The sequence below is a fragment of the Cylas formicarius genome, unplaced genomic scaffold (genome assembly GCF_029955315.1).
Source record: "Cylas formicarius isolate icCylForm1 unplaced genomic scaffold, icCylForm1.1 PGA_scaffold_4__25_contigs__length_36172078, whole genome shotgun sequence".
Lineage (NCBI taxonomy): Eukaryota > Metazoa > Arthropoda > Insecta > Coleoptera > Brentidae > Cylas > Cylas formicarius.
The window spans coordinates 28,921,327-28,942,904 of record NW_026844334.1 but is presented as its reverse complement, the minus strand read 5'-3'; the positions used below and the strand labels follow the sequence as shown (position 1 = coordinate 28,942,904).

The following is a 21,578-nucleotide window of genomic DNA, read 5'->3' as shown; positions in this document are numbered from 1 at the left end:
CATAATGTCGTCCTTGTCCATCCTGAGAGAACCTAAAATCTGAGTGAAATGTTCTGAGTTTTTAACATAGGAATCTGCCTTTTCCACTATAGGCTGAAGTGCACTGGCCAGATGTTTTTCCAGCTTGCAAAATGGTGAGTTAAAGGCGCTTACGATAGGACGCAGGGGAACCCCGTCCTTATGGATCTTCGGGAGCCCGTAGAATTTTGTGCAACGATTTTTCCCTCGGAATAAGTTTCTTCTTTGTATCCTCGTTTATTGATAAATCGAGAATTTTGGACTTAGTTGTTTTTCCAAATATGTCGTGGGATCTCTGGTGACTAGTTTGTATATTGGGTCGTTCAAAATATCCTCCAATATATATATATATATATATATATATATATATATATATATATATATATATATATATATATATATATATATATATATATATATATGATGACACTATATATATATATATATATATATATATATATATATATATATATATATATATATATATATATATATATATATATATATATATATATATATATATATATATATATATATATATATATATATATATATATATATATATATATATATATATATATATATAAAATATGATTGGTGAGCTCGGCCGAAACGTCTTGCTCTTTCTGCAGGCACAAATTAACTAATTATTGTCGATCTCATATCGTGACGTTGACGTGCAGAAATTGAATTCATAAAATGTATTATAGCAGTGAGTTTATTGTTTGTTCAAGAACAAGATCAATTGGTTGTTTAGAAAAAGGCTTATTGGTTCTTCGAATACCAAAAAAACCTTCTTGGAATTCTTCATACAAATCAGGATGCGTTTCGGCGATGATTAATAATTTTGAGCAGTATCTAACACACCAGTGGTTGGTTAAAGATAAAAAATAAATTTATAACATATATAGTAATATGTATTTGAACAGATCAAAATCTCCAATGCGAATACTTCTGGATAGAGTTAGATAATAATTGATTACATATATTAAATAAAACTGCGATGTTTTTCCATGCTCACCGTTCAAAGTCTGTTATTTATAAATGCAATAATTATTTAGTACTACTTTCAAATCTTAATTCTCAACTTCAAAAGATGACGTTAGAGAATTCTGCAGACGAGCAATTTCTTCAATAACTGTATCTGATACATCTACATTATTAAGATGTCAATTATATTACGACTACTTGTTTACCTTTTTAAAGCCATTCCGAGCTTAATATGCTTTGACGTTTTACATTCACCATTAAATATACCATATACAGCATCCTGCCTCAAAGATTGTTCTAATCGAATACATTTTAAATTGTTCTTCTTTTGCTGTTACTTCCTGCAATAAGAGTAAAATAAAATTTTAATAAGTATTCCGGTACTGAAACTTCATCGTCCTTAAGATCTTATACAGATAAATTATTCGGCATTTTTTTTCTCTGTTACATATTGCACTTTCTCAAGTAATTCAGTTGAGTCTTTCTTTTCATCATTCAATTTTTTCAAGAAATCGCGTTTCTCGCACGCATGCAACGGTAGTCTTTTCAGTTTATGTCGTTTAGTCTGTTGATCACAGTATATACATTTCTGTTTTCTGTCTGAATCCAAGTTACTTTCAAGTGAAATATTTTCAGAAGAGAAATTATCATCACGTTCAGATAACTCACAAGGTTCTTCACAATCACAAGACACCTATTCAACTGATTGTAAGTCGACACTTGACTTCACATTTGACTCAACACTTGGTTCAGGCATAGAATTAGCTGACTTGAGTTTGACACTACATCTAAATCCGGAACTGTTGAGTAAGATTACAAGTTTGGCTTGATGTCGATGCAACTAATGAATTTTCAACAATGCTCGATGATTTTTTTTAGTATTTTTTGGTTTTTCTGGTATGGCGGAAAAATATTTTTTTGTCAGAGCGGTAAAATTTTTATAACATTCTCGATGGTAACCATTGTAATACAAATCATCAGGTAATTGATTTTGAGGTTATGCGTTATTCGCTGTTTTAAAATGTTTTTGCACTTTTTCGATATTTCTTCGGAGAATAATATAAGTTTAAGTTTATAGTGCTCTGGCCCTCATGCTTCTGGCTGAATAATTTTTGTCTTAGGGGATGTTTGGTCACTCTAATTTGTCTGACGGATTGAATATAACTTTTAAATAAATACTTCAATAACATATTCAAAAATCAGACATGTAAAAAAATAAGTATAGTTCATTTATTTTTTGGGTAGGCTTAAAAGCGTCCGACAAAACCTCTGGTCCATCAAAAGTGTCTGACACTTATGATGTTTCTTTAAATGATATATATAAAATCAGCCATGTGAATTTAAGTTAAATAATTCTTATTTTCTCACCTGGTATGTGTCCAGGTGTCACTCGTAAGTTCCACAAGCGCGTAGGTATTCAAGGCCCACGAGACGCTACTGAAAACTTAAGGTTTCGTTCGTGTGAAAATAAGTTATGTCTGATCACTCTGGGATCTTACTCTAAAATTTAAATAATGAAACAACCATAACCTTACTATTTCTATTTTATGAGTTTCATGTGGGCGTTGTATGCTTTGTGACGTTTGACCGATATTGCATAAAAATAGTTTACATATTTAGTATTTAGGTAGGCACCAGAATTGTTAGACGACGCAACCATCGTGGATCGTGTTAATTCTTTCCGTTCATTCTGCCCGCAACTTGTGCATATTTTTGGTCTTTATTTTTTAACAAATTTATAATCACTCCAACCTCCAATTTTTCCACCTTTTTAAAAGGTAAACTGCAGGATTCCAAGATTACCAAAAGAAATTTCAGCGCTCCAAATGTCAAACATTTTACGGTAAGCTTTCTAATGTAAGAAAGCACACGAAGAAGTTCCACCCAAAAGATGTAACAAAAATGCCGCCTTTGTGATGTAAAAATACATAAAATATGAAGGTTTCTACTAAGTGCAAAACATCAATGATTTAATAGAATAAGAATTTTCCACGATAAGTCCTCATTTTGGTTTATTTAATGTCTTAAAAAGCAAATGAAATAAAATAACATCTGAACGAAATTCAATAGAATTTTCGTTTAATACTTTTTTTTATCTTCAATAATCTCTCAGATTGCAAGCATCAGCACATCTGAATATACACAGGAGATACGCTATTGGGAAAACTGGTCTTAAAAAAATACTGGAAATTATTTTCGATTCTCTGAAATGGCCAAGAGGCGAAATTGTTATCTTGAATTTTAAACTCGGTTTCTGTAAAAATACTTGGAGTTCTTAAAAATCTGCAATAGTGCTATGAGTGACGCGATTGTGGGTGCTTCCTTCGTCATCAGGTGTATTTGGAACAAATGCAACGATATGAGGTTCTTATGTCATCAGATAGTCAAATAATGTTCCAGCAACCCAGTGAAAACCGCATCTCAATATCTTTATCCTAATCTAAAATATGAATAAACTAACTTCATAGTTCAAAAAAAGGTGGATTTTGGGAAAATTTTCCAATTTACGGATTGTTATTAATATCTAATAAATCGCCAATTTATTATTTGGTTGCCAAATGATATTTAAAAATCAAAGTCACTTGCTCTTCATTTTAGTTTCAATCAATAACTAGGCATAGTTAACGATCCAAAATTAATCCTTTGTTGAAGACAAAGCAGTTTTATTAATTACTGAATTATTTAACAGCATTAAACAAAAAAAAAATTTCTCAACTTTATAGTATTCACTGTAACCGTGGCTAACATTAAACATTTTAAACTTTAAAACTTTAACTGTACTATGGTTAGTATTTTTTTTTTTGTAGAAACCGAATTTTAAAATTCATAATCATAAATAAATTCCAGCATTTTCCTTTGGCCGATTTACTTAATAATTTTTTAGGACCATCTGCTTCCCTAACTCCGTATCTCGTCCCGCTTACTGGGACGCGCGCTCTATGTAATATATAATTTCACAACAATTCAAGTGTTTGCATTTCTTTGGTGTTGACTATTTTTTTTACTTTTAAAAACTTGATAACAAAAAAATGAATAAAGTCAAAAAAAGTTAAGAATTATTATGGATTATAATATAACTATCCTGAAATGCTGGCTGCCATTCTAAATTTGCTCACGGGCGGGCCAGACGATAGTTAAGGTTGTCCTTACCTCAACGTGTGAATTCTCCATACCCACTGCCAGCCACTCTCCGGTTGGACAATAACCCAAAGAGAAAATTTGCGAACTGAAATTGTGCTGCTGCAATTGTTTTCCTTCCCGTAGATCCCAACTGCGAACTGTGTTATCCAACCCGCCGGTCCACAATTTCGTGCCGTCGGAACTAATGTCGATACACGACGCTCCGTCGGTGTGACCCTGAAACAAATTAATTTCGGTCGTGGAAGTAAAACATTTATCTTATAGACTTAATAAAGAAATTTATAGAAGTGAAAAGAATGCGTCTAGATTCTACCTACCGTTCCGTCATGCGTGGATGCATGGATCATGCCGATTTTAAGTTATGAACAACCTACTAGCTACAAAAATGAGATTTTTAAAAACATCAGTAAAAATGTGAATTTTTCAGAGAAGTGGAAGTTTCTGAGAGTTATTTTCCTTAATTATTGACCAACATGGAAAGCACCAATAATTATCAAAGAACAATGTCTCAAAAGTGTGAATTATGCGAACCAGGGCAATACTCACCTAGAAGGTTGGGATCAAAATTTGGCAAGAATAATGGATTATCTCAATGAAAGTGTTAGTGAAACTATTTTGTTAATTGACATTGTGCTAAAAATAGTGCAAAAGGTTTGGTGTATTTTACGTTCAATCGATGACATTCCTTCAGTCAAGTCATTGGTTTTTACAATGGGTATTTATTGTGGCACTAAGACGCCTAGTAGTTGCGAATCTTTTATGAAAGAATTTCTGATGTCTTTTTTTGTTAGGAGTCAAAGGACACACTGATTATAATTCTTGCACAAAATACAATCTGGGATTCATTTTCAAAATCACATTACATTTCCTGAATGTGATGCATCACCCAGAATGCAGGGAGTTTTTTCAGGTGGATGATGAAGATTTTCATAGCTAAAGTTCCATTGACTGAGATTCTAGCAATAAATTTTATCACAGCATTCCTATTAGATTAGTTAGGCGTATTTATTTATTTATTTATTTATGGATGTTTGGACCAGTACCATTAAAATTGCCTGGAAAGGTTATAAACAATATGCGCACTGATCTTGCTGTAGTTGCTGGGCATATGCCCTTAAAGTTTAACAGAAATCCAAGTCCTTTAGAAGATATAATAAGTGTGAATTATTGCAAACATATGTTAAAAAACCCAGTAAATTAAAGTTATAAGAAAGAGATTATTATTACTAAAGTAACGAATCTTCATTCTTGTATTTGTGAATTGAAAGATTCTGCGAAGAAAAAATTTTTGAGAATATTCAGGAATTTTATAAACGGCAAACCAAAATTTAAAAAGTGAATCATTTAAGATTTGGTTACAAATAAATAATAATAATATATGTACATTTGAAAACAGAGTGGTCCATTTGAGCAGCGCTCCTATACCTTATCTTAATAAGTACGACTCTGAGGAAAAAAAATTAAATACAAAGTTTGACCCTAAGTATATTTGTAGTATTTTTATGTATCCAAGGTGCTCCGTCGTGCGAGGACAGTAAGCAACTTTTTTTTTTTAATGGATTGATATGAATATTTTTAAAAATTCTAATTATTCGTTTGATTTCGAGTATTTTTTGTCATCACATAGCATACGAAATTTTGAGTAGTATCTGAGAAAAATTAACTTTTCCATTTTTTTTTACACTTTAAAATAAAATTTGGACTTTTTATTATGGAAAAAAATATATATTCTTTTTTAAATGGAATTAGCACTTTTATTGGATTTAGGATTTAATTCTGTATCATTTCATATATATAGCTTTTATTACAGAAATTGGAAGTTGAGAAGTTATGGCCAATCTTCTGCAACAACTCGTGTATTTTATTTTAAATCTAACTAAACCTGTGTGATATCCTATTCTAACTATTTTTTTTAACATTAATTACTTAAATTCAATATAAAATCAACAAGTAATGCAAGTAAATAAAATTTATTACTAATTACAAAACCTTTTCTAACCGCGTCTTATTTGTACAAGTAATCCATGAAAAAAAAAGAACAAATAAAATTGTTGCCTGGACAGAAAAACAGTTTTTATTTGACATTTAGTTGTTACCAACTTTTTAAAAAAATTGTATTTTTGCAGTGTTCAAGAGCGTTATTAGCCCATTAGTATTCATCATGATCTTGAATATCGAGTGGTAGTCAATAATCGAAAACTAGTGTTCAAAGAACTTTAAAATTTAATAACTCGCATTCCTACAAATTTTTGCCAGCTCAGAATTGATTCCAACATGACTATCAAACTAATCAAACAAGACTTTTTTCGTGTTCTCTTACGATGGACCACTATTTTGAAACTGACCTTTTTAAAAAAACAGGCGGTATGTTCAACAGAAAAAATACTCATTACTCCTGTATCTCAAATGAAAATTGTGTAAAAGAAATTAAGAAATAGGATCGGAGAAGTGTTTGTGTGGTGTGTTATTATTCGTAATCGAATAATAAGTCCCAGTATTCTATGACTTTGTTCTCAATTGTTGTTATCAATTGTTGGAGAACTATATATTTCTATTAATTGATAACCTGTTGGACGATATTAAAGAAGGGAATGTTTTTCAACAAGATAATGCGACATATAATCCTGTAGACATTGTTTAAATCAGCCGTCGCCAACCTGTCGATCGTGAGCTACCGGTAGCTCGCGGAGGCAATTCTGGTAGCTCTCACAACGATTTTAATTTTAAAAATTCGAACTTTAAAAATCAAAGAGGCTTCAAAATTCCACAAAAAAATCTAATTGTCATAATATTCCTCGTGGGTAGCTCGCTGTTTATTCTAAAATTAATAAAGTAGCTCAACACATTGAAGAGGTTGGATTTTGGATTGGTCCATGACTTGACACACATGAACTTTTTTTATTTGGCTGCATAAAAAACGAAGTGTATAAGTGTGTATATATATATATATATATATATATATATATATATATATATATATATATATATATATATATATATATATAATAAAAAACATTTTTTTGATAGTCATTTGTGACCACCATGTATAATATATATTCGCCATAAATAGGTCAAAGCATTAAATATTCACCTTCATGGATCCATAATAAAAATTCTCAATTTCAGTTTTCAAGTGTAAAAAAAAGACATTTTTACAAACACCTGTTTTTCCGCAAAAAAATGGAAAGTTAATTTTTCTCAAAAAGTACTCAAAATTTCCCATGCCATGTAATGTTAAAAAAGACTCAAAATCAAGAAAATAATTAATTAGAATTTGTATATTCTTAGTATTTCATTTAAAAGAAATAACTTGGTTACTGTCCTTGTTCAACGGATCACTCTGTATATATAAAAATACTATAAATAAAATATATACTTTGTATTTAACTTTTTTTTCCTCAGTTGGCCCTGGACAAAAAAAAACTCATGATTGCGATGACGTGTTTATTTATCCGAAGAGGAAATGCTGCTGTCAAAATTCCTTTTATATAAAAAATCACATAAGGTAAAATAATAAATTACACGAATTATTTTTGGGCTAAAAGATGACGATCACAGACTGTTTCTGACATCCGTAGAAACAAATCTTATGTGAACACAAGGCATGGGTTTACACATGGCGGGGCAGCCTTTGAAATCTAGTGCGCAAGCACACTATATAGAATGGTACAGATTACAAACATGCAACAGAATATACAAATACGTTATTAATAATGTAGAAAAGAAGACAGAAATGGGGGTTTGGATGACATTTTAGGTTATTTTTAGGGACATATGAACCAACAGGCAATGAACAACAGGTTCTTATTTTCAACAACCTCAAAAGCGGATTACATTTTTTTTTCAATACATAAATTTTCAACAATTAATTTTAGCTAAGTTACTTGATGCCAAGCCTGGTTTAGCTCTTCTTCCAAACATTACTTCAAATGGTGTTTTTTTAATGCCGGAGTGGAAACTGTTGTTTTTTTTAATTGACAGAAGCTCGACCCTTTGCTCATTTTTTTGATTTACTGTCCGCGATCCAAGCTACAATCATCTGTAAGTTCATGTAGGACGACAATTATTCAAGAAAATTTTAATATCTCTTGTTACGTTTTGACTTATATTCCAATTTATGAGTTTCACCCTGTTCAGTTTCTATATGAGCATTTAAAATTATATTGAACAATTTCGAATAATTAAGAACGTCATATTTTACATTATTTTCACTCTCTTTTATAAATAAAACTGTTGACACCAATATGTAATCCACTAATTAAGTATCCCTTCATTCATCTTCAAAAGTAATGCAGCATGTTATTTTCACTAAAAAAAACAACCAAACTACAATAACCTTACTTCTTCAGGCTGCAGACGTCGATAAAAACAACAATGTACAGCATAAAAAGCTGATACGGCTTGAAAACTCCTCTTTATATTTTTAGCAGTATCCTATCATATCCCTTTCTGACAACACCAAGTTTGTTTTGACGTCCAATATGGATTCTAAAGGCAGGTTTATGCTATTTTTTGATTAATAAAAATGAATATATATATATATATATATATATATATATATATATATATATATATATATATATATATATATATATATATATATATATATATATATATATATATATATATATATATATATATATGTTGTGGAAATCAAATAGTTCAGTTTAGCTGTTTCGCCAACTGTTTCAGCCAAGGGCGTACGAGCGTTGCCAATGCGTGAGACTGTACTATTGGTGTCTAAATTTAACATATCATTTACGTATATCGTAAACAGTAGCGGTCCGAGAACTGTACCCTCTGGTACGCCACATGTTACTGTCTTCATGTCGCTCATAACACCGTCTATGCTTACGCACTGTTTACGATTGAAGAAATAACTACGCAGCAACTCAAATACTCTCCCTCTCAGTCCCCAACGCTTTAGTTTATCAAGTAACTTATTGTGGCAAACAGTAACAAAAGCCTTGCTTAAATCTAAAAAAACCCACATGCAAGGGTTGCTTGAATCTAATGAGTCGTATATTTGGGATATTAAAGATTTGATAGCATCATGTGTTGACTTCCCTTTTCGAAATCTAAATTGAAAGCCTGAGATTGTATTGGATTTATCAAGAAATTTAACAATCTTCGTTTTAAGTACGCGTTCAAAAATTTTAGAAAACACTGATAGTTTGATATTGGACGATAATTTTCAACTTTTTCTATGTTGTCATTTTTATATAATGGCTTAATAATGCCAACTTTAAAACAATCTGGGAAACATCCACTCTCAAAACATTTACTTATAAGAAACGTTAAGGGTTCTAATATTTGAAAACAAATCTCTCGTAGTGTCTCGCTTCTAATACAGTTTGCAGTTTTTTTATAACTTTTTCAATTTCCTGTACATCTACGTTACATAAGAGCATTGTATTTGCGAGCATGGGAAAATCATTTCGAAAAGTATTTTTTCTGCCAGCTTTGTACCTAGTTCAATATAAAATTCAACATAACCGACATCCAATATATGTGATATCTGACAACCAATATATGAAAACTGTATTTCTTCCTATCATCCAAATATTGAAGTAAATGCATGTTAAACTGGACCTCGTCTATGCTAGGTGATTTATAGATACAACTTAGAAGAACATTTTGATTGTTTACTGAGATATTTATCTCTAATACTTTTGTCTTCCCCATTTGTACAGTGCTATATTCAAAATTTAGTTGCTATTTCATATATACAATGATACCATCATTCCTATTTACATTACCATTGTTATAAAGAATATTGTAACCCTTTAAATTGAAGGGAGTTTTGTTTATATCGTACTGGATAAATGTTTCGGACAGCACAATTACATCAAACTCTGTAACAAAACTGTTAAGAAACAAAGAAAATTCCTCAAAGTTTTTGCTTAAGCTGCATATGTTAATGTGAATTATTTTAAAATCGATTGCATTGAGAAATGTATTATTAAATATTTTGACACTACTTATAAAGTTTGTATCAATTACCTCTCGTTCAAAATCTCTAATGTAGGAGTCCATTTCAAATATAGTCTGTTAATCTACTTATTTTTTATTAGAATAATTTAATTTTTATGTCATTTTCCCCGACGAGTATGTTTTCTGTTTTTCTTCTTTTGGTAAGCTGTTCTAGAGCTGGACTGGTCCGAGAAACTTCGTTTTGTAGATGTTGCTATATACCAAGTGTGACTTTATTTTTGAAGTTTTGATTTCTTCTTAAAGGGCTGTGAGTTAATGGCTCTACAATTTTCTTCTTTAGTCTAAATGGTAAATGGTCCTGTAGGTTCGAGACGCACAATCCTTCTTTTCGCTGTCTCTGGATCTGTTATGGGACTCAATTCCTTTTGATTTGTATTGCCTACCTCTTCTTTGTCTGAAACAATTTGCTCAAAATCGGAGTTTTCGTTGTCGCAGATTTCGTCTTGAAGCAAGGGAGTCGATGGTGCCCTGCTAGTTTTTCTTATCTCAATTTGACTATGACTATCTTCTGGCGCCGTTTCTAGCTGATCCACTGTATAAGCTTCACCGTTCACATACAATTTGTCTCTGGTAATATATACTCTTTGGCTTCGTGATTGGGCAATTTTTTGTGTTTTACTATAATCTTTTTTTGTTGGAAAATATAATTATATTCCGGGTAAAGATGTTGCACACTGGGAACCGTAACTATCAATATTTCGGTATAAGTTTGACCAACAAGTCTTCTATCAATCCGCCATACCACTCCCATTCCTCCGGATGATATCCACCCCCTTACATTTAAATTGAAATGGCCTGCAGCTGTGTATCGGTCGACAAAACGACGATTGAAACGCTGGTGGTCGTGTCTATACACTCTGATTTTACACTTTTTGGAAGACAAAAAGATCTTTTTATCAGAAAATATGACCCTATCGCAAAATTGCTGTTTTTGCGCTTGACAGTTAAGAGCAAAAATAAGCTGTGGGGGAGTGAGTGCGGTCTTTTTCGCCGCAGTCCGATACTTCAGATGCCATTTTAATTTTTCGACCAACTGTGGTTTTACTGCCAGGAAATCCCGACAGAATTTTTGCGTCTTTCGGGCTTTAGAAAGGGTTATCCTTAACTATCCGAGGGAGTGCCTGATTTTCTTGAACTAAACTGTTTGTATGCCGGATTCCCTTTTTTTCCTTTCATTAATGGAAAAAACGGTTATACTGCTTACATTAAAATGTTGAGCGACCGCTGCTAGTATATGGAGCCATGTTAGGCTTCTTTTTATTTTTTAACATATTTGAGATATCCCTGGCAATTTTTTTTTATTTGACAGTACTAGAAATATGAAAACAATGAAGTTTGTATGACGACATAGTGGCCTATAATACGCTGCTCAACACTTTGGAAAAAAGTGCTCTAAGGGTCGTAACGGTTTTTTTTTATCAAAAAAACCGTACAGATGGATTCATACAATGCTGACATTGTACAAACAACGTCCGGCAAAGTGCTTCAAGACAAGAACATTTCGGGCATTGTCTGAATGAGGTGTGCAATGCCGACTTCGTGCAGAATTGTCTGTACCACGCGTTCACATCATTGGGTTTTCTTTTGCAATTTTTAATTTGAGCAATATTTGTGAAAATGACTTCCATTAGAAGCTGATATGATGCACAGGAAAGTTTAGTCACTCTGCGAAAGTACGACTTACCTGAAACTGCCTGACCAATGTCTGGTTATGCAAGTCCCACACAGCAATGTTGCCGTCTGAACAGCAACTGAAGCACACTTTGGAATCCGGTCTTATGGCTAATGCGTAACATGCCGGCGCAGACGATGTCAGTTCGGCTTTAATCCTAGGTGTTGGACTGGCCAAATCCCATATGGACAGGTTAGACGCTTCACCGCCTACGATCAGAGTGCGACCATCTGGCAGAAGTTTCACCGATCGAATATAGTTGTCTCTTTGCTGTAGAAAACTGATTTTAGATGAAGTCAGTGACGCTGCACAATTAATATTTAATGAAGCCCTTTCTCTTTTATATCATTTTTTTCTTGAGCCATATTTGTACAAATTATCTGGAGGTGTCAGAATATTCTACTAAAAAATACCAAAAATTATGAATACGGACAAATCAGAACATGAAATAGAAACACGCCATTTCTGGGAGACGAAGACATTCACTGGTTGCCTGAGCAACGGCACCGACCGACCGCAATCGCCACATGCAGTCCCATTCTGAAATTACGCGCTCTGTACTAGTGATCATTAAAGCTGTGCGAAATTTTTTTTGTCCATAGTCGCCATTCTATGACACAATTGGATTTTAGAATAGATATATGTTGACAATGTTGCAAGTGCTCACACTATATACAGAATAATATTTTTATGTATTCAAAAGTATAGGTAAATTAAAAATTTAATTCAATTTACATTAACAACATGTTTTGCTAATATTTCGTTAAATATTACCCATAAAATAAAAAAATAAAACACAACAACCTTATAGAGAACAAACGCGTACGTCAATATAGAGTTTTTAGCTTTGATCTCATGTGCTCCTACACGTGTACAGGGTGTCTGAAATACGATTTCCCACACACTTAACTCCGTAACTACGAACGATAAAAAAAAGTTGAATAGAAAAGTTACACAGTTTCATATAGATTTGTTAATTTTTAATTTCCATTCCTATTACCTAAATCCAATCGTTTTTGACAAATCTTAAATTTTATGTCAAACGTTTCCTTGTGGAAGATGATATATTGCGTGGGTACTTAGGAGGTAAATGAATGCAGAGTGAGCAAAAATTGCTTTAAAAATTAAGTTAACTTTGTTTATCCTAGAAATTTATAGTCTCCGAAATAATTGAGAATTTAACATCAGAGGATCTCTCTAGTTCAGATTTAAACCACCATACTATTTTTTCAGTCATGTTTATAGGAAAGATCGGACTGCCAAAAGTTTGTGTTTCCGAATGTTTTTGCGAGCGATACCTAAAGCCTACTATAAAAAAAAATAATTTTGCTAGGATGATAAATGCATCATGCATTATAATCAACAATGTCCATTCATTATTGAATTACATTTCATAAATTTGAATTAATATTTATTTATTTATTCCAATAAGTAATTCCAAGTTATTACAATGTAATTAGTAATTAATGCAATTTTGTTTGGAAATTTTCAACGTTATTAAATTTTTAATTTTAATTAAACAATAAATTTAATACTAGTTCAGTGTATGCGATCAATGGATTGTTGAAACTTTTTTTTTTCTAAATGTCTGTTAGCCAGCATAACCTACTATAAAAAAAATTAAAATTCGCTTTTGTGACCCTAAGAATGATGATAAATATGCATAAATGCATCATTTAAAAACATTAAAATGAAAACGTTAAATATGCCGCCAATAGAAAACTTAAAAATCTATAGTGTATCTCGAAAACAAATGACAAAATTCTGTTTTCCTTTATGTCGTCATATTTTTTATTCCCAGGCCTCCATTCCTTCGAAAGAGATTAAAGCTTATCATCAAATCAAGATTTTTGTAGTCCACAATACCCCTCAACTGGATCATTATTTAGGTCTCAATAAATTATGAAATTAAGTTTTGGTCTAAATATGCTGTTCAGTTGGTTGCATCAAAAAAATATAAAAAGGCAGTGTTTATTCGTGACTTGTAGGAAGTTAATATACAAACCGACTTATCTTAAATTCTCATTCTATACAATAATGCTCCAAGTATATTTGTTTTGCTTATATATCAGGTCGCGTCTCTATTGCAACACCACTCGTTTCATTTCTTTCCTACAGTAAGATGATACGCTAATGTAACCAGGAAGACAAAAAGAATTAATTGATTCATGGCATCGTCTCACATTAACATTTTGACAAAACTTGGTTGTCCGATTTGTCATCGTAAGAGCCTTTATGATGTCATTAACAATAAATGAGCTCTTGATGCGTCAGAGCGTCATAACCAAATCAACATCTATAGATCAACGAGCTTGACCCAATGCTCAAGACAGATTCGAACTGTTTATGTTCAGAGGAAAACACTTTTCCTAATCAGAAACGCTGGGATGTTGGCGTTTATTCAGTAATAGACGTGAAAGCCAATTGCCTGAAGAAAGTTCCGGTACAGATCAGGCGTCCTACCCGCGCAAGGGAACGCACTCCTCGAGCTATCCTCAAAATTTGAAAAATGCCAACAATTAGAAAAAGGAAGAAAGAAAAAAGAATGAAATACAATAAGAAACGGACGACAAGTTTCTGCGTTCCCTGTATAGATTGGGTACCGTTTTTATAGAGGTGGGTGATATTAGGAAATCTTTGGTCGCTTTGTTTTCTTAACCTTCATGACGAAACTCATCAAAGCTATTTTGAAAAATTTTGATCTTCCCTACGCCTTCATTATGTGAAAAGGAAAAAAGAGAGACCCCACTGCTACTCACATACCCAAGCAGATTTATTCTCGGCCCTTTGTATCAAATTTTGAAAGACCCTGTATTTATTACTCTTATAGGCAATGTAGTTACCAAACAATCCAATTGACTTATCGGAGCTTTTCCGCCTGTTGGACTTATATCCCACACTTTGACGCATCCTTTACCGCCGGTGTATACGTATTTGGTAGGGTTTGAAATAGTAACTGCGCATACAACTTCGCCATGATTGAGGGTGTTGATCTGACGGGCGTGTCTCGGTATGCCCGGACCGATGAGCGCGTCGGAAGGAAACGGTACCGGTAGCAGTTGTCCCTCGCCGCTCATATGAAACGAGTAAGCACTGCAATCAAAGCGGGAAAAAAGGTTAATTTAAGTTAATAGTAATTAAGTTATTGGATACAAAAAAAGTCACCGATGAGAAACGAAATTGGTGGACCGAAATATTGAAAACGAAAAAATACAGAATAGCAAAAACTAAACCTAAACAGTAAGAGCACAGTACGGTAATGTGGAAACGGATATTCCTAAAAACTTACCCACCAGAGGACGTAATTGCCATCTTGAATTCTCAAATTCGATTTCCGCAATTTTTTTATGATAATGATACTTAGAGTGAACACTGTTTTAAAGCTGAGACAAATTCAAAATTGTTAGATGCTTTTTACTCTATCTCTAAAAGAAAAATGGTGGAGAGTGCTCTGACATTTCCCGAAATAAATGTCGACAACTCCAATATGGTTTAATGGAAACCTGGAGTCTTTAAAAAGGCTTGTGCTAGGCTATTAAAAGTACTATGAGTAAGCTAATTGCGACTGAGTGCTCTGCCACCAGATAGCGTGTTCTGACATAATCGCAAAAAAAAATCATTCCTATCCAACGGTTTGGATAAGTCTGGTCTAACAAATTCCTAACTTATTAAGTCACACTTGTTGCATAATATACTATTATGACAATCTCAATAGTTTCTGTCAAAGAAAATGTTTATTTCCTTTATGGTTTTCTACTTACTTAATATTTGAAAATAGCCAATGATATCACAGTAATAGTAATATTGTCTATGGTATTGCAAAAAAAACCAATATAAACTAAGATAAACAACATAGAGTCACTCATAGCACGTTTGATTAGGAAAAGCCCTTTTTAATGACTTCAAGTTTATTAAAATCTATTATGACATTTTGAAGTGATCGGTATTTATTTCCTTTAAAAGATTTAAAGAAAGCAAAAACCATCCATCAAGAAAAAATTGAATTTGTCTCAGCTTTTTTCTCAGTCTCTCGGTGTTCACTCTAAGTATCCTTAATATAAGAACATTTTGCAAAAGATAGATTTTAAACTTCTAGATGGCAATTATGCCCTCTGGAGGCTATGTCAGAATCTCAAAAATAATTTCCAGCATTTTCTTTTGGCTGATTTACTTATTACTTTTTTTTCAAATTTTCAGGAACGTGCGTTTCCTCAATACCGTACCTTCGTTGCCCTTACTTTGAACCCTTACTGGGACACCTGGTATGTAGGCGATACAAAGAGCTTGGAAGCATTGCGGATTAGGAACCTAAAGAAGACTATTATAAAAAATAACAAAAAACTTTGTATCCAATAAAGACCTAAATGAAGACTTGTAGAAATTATTAGACAACTAGAGACCGATTTTTAGCAAACATATCCAACTGAGGAAGAACAGTTACAACAATTAAAAAAAATATCCAGAAGTACGGACCCAAAGGACAATTGAAAAAACGTCGAGAGCTATATGAAACATGTATTAACGTTGAACTCAACCCAAGAAAATGGTTAGCCTCTTACATAACATTATACAAAAAAGGACCCAAATTATACGAGACTTAATGGAAAATGAGCTACAACATAAACAACCAGAAGAATAAAACGCTGACAACAATAGACAACATATTTTTTCTTCTCGAGAAAAGAATCCAAAGAATTAAGCAAGTTCATATTGCTTTGATTGATTGAGATAAGGCTTACGAAAGTGTTTTGATGTCGGAGTTGTGAAAATTTCCAAAGTAACTCGAAATTAACAAAAGTCTCCTTAAGGCATTCCAATGGCTGTACAAAGAAAACTCGACCAGAATAAGAAACGCAAAACATTTCACATCAGTTTTTCCACCTCCAAAGGTCTATGACAATGTCAAAAAATGACAAAGTTGTATAAAAGTGTATAAAAGCTGTAAAAGTATAAAATATATAAGGCTGCTGCTGACAAAGTGTCAATTTGGCAGACAACCAAGTAGTTATAGAGAAGGATCGAGATCATTATAAGGAAACTGAAGGAAAGTTACCAGGAGGCAGGACTATCAATACAGATATATCTGAATACTTAATTATCGGGGACGATAACACAAATAATTTAGAACTTTAACAAGAACATACGAAAAGGAGTAAGAACTTGTAAGTTGTAGCCAAGATGAAATAACAGAAAGAATAAATAAGGGAAAACACGCCACATGTTCTCTAAACCCAATCTTCAATATTTTGGGACAAGAACATTACCATAGAACCGAAAAAAGGAGTATACAATACCATAAATTGAAACTGTAATCACATATGGAGCAGAAGTGTAGGATATTAATTATACAATTGGAAACATGACGAAAACAGAAACAATACAGGTCACATAGTTTGGACATATAAAAAGAATAAGAGAACATAGTTGGCCTTGACGATTACTGGAATGGCAGAATAACAACACTACTTCTTACGAACTGCTGCCTGTTATGTAAATACGATTAGAAAGAAGGTGCAGCTCGATCAGTTAAATTTGTAACCAGTGTTTTCATTATCAGTACACTAACACGCATAAAAGATTGAGTGTTTGAGGTCTCAAGTTAGAAGGTATTTAATATCACCCACTTACGGTTTTCCACCGGGCACTACCACTCCGATACCGTTCGGCGGAAGGCTGGGTGGGCGTGCGTGAGGGTGGCCATCGTAAGCGGGACCCATGGCTGGTGGTCGACTATATGGCGTAGCCTGACCATAAGAGGCAAGATGGTCCTGTGTTCTGGGATATGATGGATACTGACCCACAACCAACGACCCACTGGCAGAACATTTACCTCCACCCGGCGGTTGACCGAAATTGGGCGTTGTCGATCTAGGTTTTCCACCTCCAGGAGTTAGAGGTTTTTCCTACCGACGAAAATTACTAGTATTCGCGCTTGTGGTTTACTTACTGTTGTAAACATACGTCTTTGGTTTTTAACGAAGGTGTACTTCTCGAAGACGACGATCCGCTTCTGCTTAGTGGTCTTTCCACCTTGATTTTCTCACCGTTTGTGCTGCCGTTTTCCCTGATGTCACCGCAATTTCCTAACGGGAGATGATCCCCGTTGGTTCGCGGAGACGCGGCTTCCTAAAACAACAGCATATAGGTTATTTCAGATAACTGTAGAGTAAATAAAATGGGAAGTTCCGTCCAGTTCAGCATCGGTGATGAAGACACCAAAAGTTTAATTCGAAAAAAAGTGATTTTTATAATTTTTCAAAGAAACTTCCACATGCTATCGTAATACTATTTCATAAACTATATACTATATAGGGAGGCGGGGCGGCTCAGTGAGTAGCGGTTAAGTTTGTTTGGTTATTGAAAAAAAAAATTTAAGGAATCTTGTAATATCTTTAGTGTGGAAATTAGTTGAGAAATGAGATGTTAAGTTTTTTAATTTTGGATTCGGAAAGTTGGGATGAGATCGTTTTACTGCTGTAAACAAGAGAGTTGATAAGCGATAATTTTTGGAGCGAATGATGATGTGATAATGCATTAAGGTCTGTGGTCCGTGGTCGCAGGTTTTTCTTATTGATAAAAATATCTAACAATGGGAGATTATTAATAATCGTCAACCGACGCAGGAGGAGTCCAAATTATTTGTAAATAGTACATAGCCCGGAGAAGTTTCTTTGTAAAATTAGCAATGTTTATCGGCGACAAAAATACTTGAGAAGTATAAAGTAGTACCCATAAGAATAGAAGGTAATATTTTACCTGGATGAGAAGTGGATTAATGAAGAAAGTACCAAAAATATGACAAGACAAGACACCCGGTACATCGCTAAACTTTCGTGGAGGATCTGTTAACGTTATACATGCAACACTCTTTAAGTATTTGTTTATCAAAATTATAGAATTATTATTAACACAGTGTTTGAAGATGCCAAGTGAGATTTTGGCGAAACGTCTGCAGGATTCCAGTCGGAGTTCAACAAGCGAACGGATGATATCCCCGACTATAGTGTCATCACATTTCTATATATATATATATATATATATATATATATATATATATATATATATATATATATATATATATATATATATATATATATATATCCCACTATCTTTCAAGCGTCCGTACATTAACAATTTGCTATTTTCCGAGCGTCCGTCTACAACCGGGCGTCCATATATGGACGCCCGGATGCAGCGCTATAGAAACGGTATAAACAAGATCTAAGTAGTCTAAATTAAAATTTTCACAAAGACGCTACGATCATAGTAAACTGATTTTTCTTGTATATTGTTAGTTCAGCTGTATACCCGGTAGAGGCGCGAGACCCAGTCTCTGTATATTTTACAAGATATATTCTACTTTCAGCTCGTCGATTTCCAGGCGTCCTCTGCGCCTTTGTTACGTGGCAACACTGTCACTATTAACTTTTGCAGACTGGCGCGAAATTGTGGGGTAACGGCTCTGCTTCTCCTAGTTGTTTTGTTTTTCATATTGAATGAACTCGATTGGCGCTCCGTAGTTCGAGCATGTAGAAGACGGTGGAAATAAATAATTTTATTTTTTTACCACGAATTCGGAAGTAGGCTAAGTTGGAATTAACGTAAACGTAACACCAATACACAAGACTTTTTTTTCTATTAAAAAATTAAGTAATTAATAAAAGTTTATTTTCGAAATGTGTGGTAAAGAATATATATATATATATATATATATATATATATATATATATATATATATATATATATATATATATATATATATATATATATATATATATATATATATATATATATATATATATATATATATATATATATATATATATATATATATATATATTTCACGTATTGATTCACGGATGGGCGCCCGGATGCAACGCTATAGAAACGGTATATACACGATCTAAGTAGTCTAAATTTTCTGAAGGACGTTACGATCATAGTAAACTGAATTTTCTTGTATATTGTTAGTTCAACTGTATACCCGGTTGAGGCGCGAGACCCAGTCTCTGTATATTTTACAAGATATATTCTACTTTCAGCTCGTCGATTTCGAGGCGTCCTTTGCGTGTTTGTCACGTGGCAACACTGCCACTATTAACTTTCCAGATTGGCGCGAAATTGTGGGGTAACGGGTCTGCATCGCCTAGTTGAAATCGATTGGCGCTCCATAGTGCTAGCATGTAGAGAAGATGGAAATAGAGAATTTTATTTCTTTTACGACAAACTAAGAAGTAGACTAAATTTGAATTTACGTAAACTTAACAAAAATACACAAGACTTTTTTTCTATTAAAAAATTAAATAATTAAGAAAAATACACAAGACTTTTTTTCTATTAAAAAATTAAATAATTAATAAGTTTATTTTCGGGATGTGTGGTAAAGAATTCAAAATCTACAAAAATCATATTTATATCCGGCTGCCAATGCCGTACTCTTTATATGATGTTAGATGTTAATGATACTAGAATTTAAAACAATATTGTGTGAAACACGTGGAGAAACTCTTTTTTTTTCGCTTGCTCTCTTCGTTCTGAGAAAATCCGCTCATTGCATAAAGTTATTCTTTTTTGAACTAGTTGTCGGCTCGTTGCAATTTTTTTCCCCTTAATTCAATGAAATCGCGTCTGTCTTTACTTGGACGGCTGACTAGATTGAAGACAGTCGTTAAAGTCGGACAACAAATGCAATAACAACAACCAAGGCTCCAGGGAATCGAACCTACAACCTGCTGCAAGTCAAGTTGGCAGGTCTAACGACTTACCAACAGAGCCATCCTTGATCACTTAAAAAAAAATATTCTTTTTTTATTTAGTTGCACGAATTGCTATTTTTCGATTATTTAATTATTATTGCACTACATAAATCTTCAGCTCCATTAAGCAACATTTTTAAAATAATGTTTTAATTAAACAAAGTGGCACCAACAAGTTTTGTTTTTTTATATGCGAATATTATGCAATAACTTCTGAATCTGTTTTAATTTTTTGTACATTTTTAGAACTATTACTTTCTTCCGAAAAGTTCTGCTAAATATTATTTAGAGCGTTGTTCGAAATATTAAAAATATCGAATATAAATATTTATATTATAGAAATATTCAATATTAATGATTGTCTAATGCAATAGGAAAAGAAGTTGTTGGAATTTGCAAATTAAAATATCATTTGCTAAATATATTATCTAAATAATTGGGTAATAAAATATTTTGATTTGATAATATTATATTAATATTAATATGTCGCCTATTAAAGTCCGCAACATATAAAAACTATTTTAAACTATTTTATTGAACGATTCAAGTTCTTCAATTTTGCTTTTAATCAAACCAAAATAAATGTAAAAAGAAACATTTCTATATTTTAGTAACAATAATCATTATGAAATGAACTGATAGAAGTTATTCGATAAAAGTGTTCTTTTTAATAGTTATTTTTCTTCATTTTCCTCTAAGATATAAATAAAAACAAAGTTGTACAAGGGATGAGAGGGATAAAAAATTTATAATAATAAGAAATAATTAATTTTCTTCCCTTATGTCACAGCAGAATGAATGAAATTTTGTTGGAAAAAATGCAGTATTTCAAGCATGAAATATCTGATGGAACAACCATGCATACAGTTCGGAAAAAATATTTTTAAATCAGGCTAGAAATCAAAGGAGTACAAGTGATTCAATGGAGACTGAAAATTTTGAAAGGTGATTTATATTTGTTTTTTATTGGAAAAGTAGACCTTATCTAACCCATAAACAGAGATAAA

The 21,578-nt window shown here is 32.7% G+C and overlaps 1 protein-coding gene across 11 annotated transcripts in view; it reads right to left on the bottom strand.

Annotated features, from left to right (window-relative positions):
* Positions 1-21,578, bottom strand: part of LOC132701621 (protein groucho-like) — a 135,775-nt gene that overhangs the window by 4,603 nt on the left and 109,594 nt on the right. For all 11 annotated transcript variants that reach the window (XM_060669719.1, XM_060669715.1, XM_060669720.1 and 8 more), the window contains 5 exons: positions 17,777-17,941; positions 17,444-17,718; positions 14,659-14,908; positions 11,828-12,085; positions 4,159-4,365 (listed from right to left, as the gene is read on the bottom strand). In XM_060669719.1, coding sequence (XP_060525702.1) covers positions 4,159-4,365; positions 11,828-12,085; positions 14,659-14,908; positions 17,444-17,718; positions 17,777-17,941 — 1,155 coding nt within the window. The remainder of the gene's footprint in view (positions 1-4,158; positions 4,366-11,827; positions 12,086-14,658; positions 14,909-17,443; positions 17,719-17,776; positions 17,942-21,578) is intronic.